The sequence below is a fragment of the Centrocercus urophasianus genome, unplaced genomic scaffold (genome assembly GCF_019232065.1).
Source record: "Centrocercus urophasianus isolate 14NV4802_14NV808 unplaced genomic scaffold, USGS_Curo_1.0 seq_16, whole genome shotgun sequence".
In the NCBI taxonomy this organism is placed as follows: domain Eukaryota; kingdom Metazoa; phylum Chordata; class Aves; order Galliformes; family Phasianidae; genus Centrocercus; species Centrocercus urophasianus.
Genome location: NW_024884711.1, coordinates 2,662,854 through 2,668,853, shown reverse-complemented (window position 1 = coordinate 2,668,853; position 6,000 = coordinate 2,662,854). Strand labels below are relative to the sequence as shown.

Sequence of the window (6,000 nt, the reverse complement as noted above, 5' to 3'; positions counted from 1 at the left end):
TTTTTTTTTTTTTTTTTTTTTTTTTTTTTTTTTTTTTTCCTTTACTGGTGAGTTAAGTTAGTGTACTGCACAGCAAGGGGAACGCTCATGGGAGATGCAAACAGTAAGAGTGAAAGATATTAGGGGAGAGCTGATGTGCCTTGTACCACCTGGGCTCTGATAAGGAAGCTGCAGCTGACAGTATGACTGTTCTTGATCCCTAGCAAGCTAATCACTTGCTTTAACTGTATTTGATCCTGGTCCCTGAGATATCTGTCAAGAGTTTCTGTGTATGTGCCAATGCAGACAGTATTACTTCATTTCTTAATCATGTTTTTTTTGCCTCTCGAGGCATTACCTGCAATGCAGTCTTATTTATAGTCCTGCCCGTTGTCTTATTTACTGCCTTCCACTTTGTTTTGTGATGATGTGTGATGTTGTCAGCATCAGAACTGCCACTTTTCGAAATAAATTCATGGTGTTAAAGTTCATATGTGGCTGTTTGGTTTTTGTTTTTTTTATTTAGTGTGTATTGAGAACCCTCTGCAGAAAGCAGCGGGGTTGGAAGTTGTGGAGGGCTGACCATTTTCAGAATGGAGATGAAGACACACATGGGTGGAGCCATGTGCATGAAGGATGGGCTTACATCCTACTTATAGATAGTAGAAGATGAGGTTACAACACTTCTTGATAAAGGGATGGTTGCATGGTTTTGCTCAGGCTGACTGAGTTCATGCTCTGCTGCAGGTGGGGAGAGCTCTACTAATAGGCTGGGTTGAGTTGAAGGTGTAGCAAAAGGTGGTCAGAGACTTTTTTTCCCCAGTACATGTTTGCGGTTCTTGGATGTCTGGTATGTTCTGACAACTCATCTCTTGCCTTAGCTCCTTCAAGGGGTGTATGTGAGAGCATGTGGCCCATTCGTTAACCACTTCCTTCTTTTTCTGCTCAGAAGAAGAGCTGCACCTCTGGGGATGTCTGCAGCTGCTTTTGCTATGCTCTGTGTGGCTGTGTTCTGCTAGGTCTCAGCGAAAGGCGTGGGAAACACCATAGTCTGAGATTTAGACTCTGTGTAGAGGGATTGGTACAGCAGGCAGTACTTGCAAGAGTTACTGTGCTTGAGAACTGCAGAGCTTTGCTACTTCGGTGGCTGTCCTGCTGCTGCTGAGCTGGGAGAGCAGTGAGGAAGAAGGAGGGACCTCCAGGAAGTACTACACTGCTTTGCAAGTTGTATGTTGTTATTGCAAGGTTGCAAACTTCAAGGAGCTTTAGGCTCCTTAGGGACAGAACTTAAATTCTGCAAGCCTAAGGATTTGGTTCTTCCTCTTTCCTTTCCTTCCCCAAAATTCATAGCCTGTGCTGTCTGACATGCAGTTCTGTTAATGTTTGTGCTCTTGCAGGACCATAATGTGTTATGTAGCTGTCTGGTGATGCTGTTGTTAATGCATACCGTATCCTTGTGCATTCTTCTGAGATTTACCACAAAGCAGTATCTTTGACTCAGTTAGGTGAGGATGTGTGTATGTATGTATATGTGGAAACTGCTGCGTTCTGCCTTCTTCCTGACATCCTGGTTGCTATAGTGCAGTGATCTATTTGTGAACACATAGAAGATCATTGCTATAGTTAAAAGAAACAGTGTTTCCTGGCCATGACTTCCTGGGCAATCTCTTCTTCTGGAGTGCAAGCTGCAAGTGATGCCATCACGTTCCCAGGGACCTGAGGAGTGACACCGTAATAACAGCTGCTGCCAGTTTGTTGCTTTTCTCTACCAGCGTACTCGATAATATTTAAAAATAGTTTCTCTAAATCTAATGCTTGCCTGTTATTCACTGTACATTCCTGTGCTTCAGCCATCTTTCAAACAGACTGGCTGTGCAGTGTGTCGTGGCATTGCATCCTGTGCTTGCTTTTGTAATATGTGCAGTTGTTGTGCTCCTGCATATGCACATACACAGGTGTTTTCATGCACCTGCCCAGCCAGGGAAAATGTAGGAAATAAGGCAGCATTAGTGGAGTTCTGTCTGAACTGCTGTATTTTTTTTTTTTTCCCCCTTCTCCCTGCAGGTGTGAATGAGAGAGGCTCTCTGCAGTATTTAGTGTCCAGTTGTGCTGGCTCCAAAGAACAGCAGCATCGCAATGCCCCCTCCTGCTGATATAGTGAAGGTGGCAATCGAATGGCCGGGTGCCTTCCCCAAGTTGATGGAAATCGATCAAGTAAGTGCCTGTGTGTGTCTGCTCCTATGGACCTAGAGAGAGAGAATGTGTGCATATGTATGTGTCTGTGTGTGTGTGTCTGTCTGCATCTGTTTACTTAGATGCACACGTTTCTGTGAGTACATATGCAGTATAAGGCGCTTTTAGCAGAAGGGGTGTAACCCTCTTCCTCTGTGACTGCTTAATTTTTGATGTGTTCTGCTGTGTTTTTAATCTGCTTTTTCTTTTTAAACAGCTGCTAAACTGAGGCATTTACTCCCTACGTAAACCCACTTGAACACTTTTGTGCCTTAATTTTGTTCAACTGTAAAACTGCGGTAATGTTGTTACCTCCTGGCAGGAAGTCTTTGCAAATTTTTACAGTCGGTGCTTTGCATTTGTAGTGTGATCATGCTGAATGGCTGCAGCAAGCGCAGATTTTGGAACTTGAGCAGTGGCACATTCTGAGCAGGGGAGTCTTTGTGGGTATCTCGTGGCTTGTCCTGTTCCCCTGGTTGTTTCTGTTGCAGTGGCTGCATGAACGGAATTGATTTGAGGCAAGGTACAGAAATGAATGAATTCAAACTTATGACTTAAGCTCTGTAGGTTTTTTTGGGGGGGCAGGGGATGACAGATTAAGTTATACAAATGCTATGCTTTGCTCTGGACTTCCTAAAGATTGGTGGTTGTGGTTATTTTGGTTTTTTTTTTTGGCACATGCATTCACATTTATGAGTTAAACTATAGGTTATTTGTAGTGGTGGGAGAGCTGATTAAGTTATACAAGTGCTGTTTCGTGTTCTGGACTTCTCTGAGATTATTCTTTTGCTGCAAATGCATTAATATTAAAAGCAATGTCTTTAATATTTAACAGCTTCCCCATAATGTGCTGAAAGCCTACATCATGCTACCTGTTTAAAATAATTATTTCTGTAAATAGTATTCAGAGCAAAGGAAAGCTTGCAAGCCTTTAATAATGTGCTTATAACATAAAGTATCTAGGGAACGAGAACATTATGAAACTCTATTAAGGAGCAAGTCTGAATTTGTGCTGAAAGTGTTTTACTGAAATAGAATCCTATTTTCTTTGTGCAGTGCAATCAGTTTCACTTCTAGTTAACCCCACAGTGGTGTGTGCCTAGTATTTAGCACTTTGTACCTTATTTTTCAGACCTGCCATGCTTCTGCATTTTCACTTGCTGAAATTTTTTAGTAAGCATATCTGTGCAGATACAAATCTCTTGCCTTCTGGCGTGAAGACTGTTTGACTTTTTTTTCTTCTTACATAACAAATGGCAGACACTGTGCATGCTATTTCAGAGGAAGATGCTTGTTAGTCATGGTGAACATCAGCTCATTGCCACCGAGTACACTGGGGATGAAGATCGAGTATTTTTCGGTCTTCTTTCAAGCACCAACAAAATAATACCAAAATTATTGTTTTTAATTTACAAAAGGGCTTAAAATAGCTCTACAGCCACGATACATGCTTTATCTAAATTTATTAGCTTTCTGTTCTGGAACTTTGTTTTAACTTTACCGTATAAGAATTAGAGAGAACAAGAAGGATGAATGCTGACTTGCATGGAGTAGCAGTCAGCTCCCCCATGCCAGTTTGTGGGGAGGAGAAGGAGGAAAATGAGGCTGATAGAGGAAAGGCTAACAGGCCTTGCTATTCATGCAGTGACAAGAGGGGCAGTGAAAGCTAAGGGGCTCGTCTCTTTTCTTCCTGACACAGAAAATGCAGATTTAGTGACAAGAAATGAAGATGGGAGAGTTGTATCGCTTTCCCATACGCATAAACACAAACCTGCACGTTTTCCTTTGTTGAGGATGGGAGAAAAGTGGATGTGAACCTTAAAAACATGTGGAGTGAGGCATATTGCTAAACACAGCTCAGCTCTTGCTTCACTTAGTGCTAACTTTGTCCTGATCTGTGTATTCAGTTGAAGAGTTTGTCTGAGATATAAATCAATTGCTCCACAGAACTGTAAGCAGTCAAAAGGAAAAGGAAGGCAGAAAAGTGAAGTGACTCGACCATTACTGAGCAAGCACTGCAACTGGAGTACGTTGTTTATCTCCCAGTTGGGATCTGCTCAGTCAAGCACCATGTGACACAATTCAAAAACCACCCCAAATTTTATCATCTTTACCTTTGTCCTTCCCTTCTGATCCCTTACCAGAAAAAAGGGTGCATTTAAAAGAACAGCACTGGATTACTAGCTCCAAGAACAACAGAAAAATAACGCACTGTACCATAATGCAAGTTCTGCATCTTTCCAGGTACTGAAACTGTTCCAAATATAGAATTAAAAATACCGTGGAAAAGACTAGAGGAAAACTTGTATTATTATTATTATTTTTTTTTTAGTTGCTTGTTGGATATTCTTGGAAGCATTTATAACTCAGCTGTGCAGTATCCCTGTTCACCTACTGTGTATATGAATGTTTTGCTTAGCAATGAAGAGAATAAGATACTTTCAAAATAGGAAATTTTACTGTAAAAACCATAGCAATTGTCAATAGTATGTTGGAAGTTCTTGGGCCTGAAAAGAGCTCATGAGTACTTTATTTCCACCAAATGATAGTGAGCTTTGTTGCATACCTCCCCTTCAAGTGCATGGTTTCTGATGACATGAATTTGGAGTCAGGGAGCTTTTCTAGTTGATGCTTTGCTCTTTGTTTCTGTAGGATTATTGGCCTGGGTTCATCAACAGTGTTTTCAATATTAAGCAGACAGAATTAGTCTCACTGGGGAAGGGAGGCTCTTTGCCTGCATAACATATAATTAAGTGCTTTCCTTAACCAGCCTCTGCGCCTAACCTTTCTTCTCGTTCATTGAAATATACTATTTGATGTCAGAGCTTTGAAACTGCTTGTTTTCTGGAAAGTTGCTTAAATAAGAAGGGAAAAAATGCGTATTACTCGCATTTCCCTCTCATTAGAAGGGGTCTCATTAAGTCACACTAAACCTAGCAGCTGGCAGCTGCCTGTATGTGCTAAAGCTCACTTGAAAGCATGAGCAAACTAGTGTACTTTTCTGCTGTCTCTTTGAGAGATAGACTTCAGTGATTTCAGTCACTCTCTTTCAGAATGTCTTGGTTTTGTCATTTGAGTTTCTTCCTATTCCCAACATATCCTCAATTAAAAAAAAAACTGGAAAAACTGTGTAGAGACTTGTGCTCCTCTGAGGCGTTGCTGTATACCCGTCTTGTAGCAGTTAGTACTGTTGTGAAAGTTCATTTTCAATGAAGATGTTTAATTATGATTTATGGATATAGGGATGATCATCTTCTGAGGTCTTCCTGTTACGTAAGCAGAGGAAATGAATTGGTGTCAGATTTTGCATTCGGATCTTTGGCAGTGATTTTTGGGGATGCATTGTGTGGAAGAGAGGAATGTGTAGGTGCTGACTGCCTGTTACCTTCATCTCCCAATCTTCTGGTTTATTAATCTCAATTAAATCTGGAAGAATATAAGAGTGTGGGGCCATGCGGGCTCTGTACAGGTTAACTGGGTTGTTGACAACGTTCTCCAGTTTGTTATAGAGATAGCCATTTTGTAATATGATGTTATTTCTTGCGTTCATCTGCACATTAATGTGCTTGAATTTGTGTCCGTTATATTTATATACACAACCTTTTTGTAGTACTTAAATTATTTTTGATAAAGCCAGTGCTGGTTTTGGATAACATGGGTATTCCGGTCTTCACAGTGTGAATTCACAGCTCTCTTTCTGAAGCTGGGGAGGCAACATCCACAAGAGGCACAAGGCAGATATTTGAGGTTGATAGCAGGTTTTGCCTATCCACTCATGTTTGTGTGTTA

General features: G+C 41.1%; 1 protein-coding gene across 6 annotated transcripts in view; it reads left to right on the top strand.

Annotated features, from left to right (window-relative positions):
* ELMO1 (engulfment and cell motility 1) overlaps positions 1-6,000 on the top strand; it is a 290,710-nt gene that overhangs the window by 43,636 nt on the left and 241,074 nt on the right. For 4 of the 6 annotated variants that reach the window (XM_042817235.1, XM_042817234.1, XM_042817233.1 and 1 more), the window contains exon 3: positions 2,044-2,193. In XM_042817235.1, coding sequence (XP_042673169.1) covers positions 2,116-2,193 — 78 coding nt within the window. In that variant the 5' untranslated portion in view covers positions 2,044-2,115. Of the gene's footprint in view, positions 1-1,188; positions 1,207-1,692; positions 1,711-2,043; positions 2,194-6,000 lie in introns of those variants that run through there. The other 2 variants (XM_042817238.1, XM_042817239.1) reach the window with 2 other exon arrangements.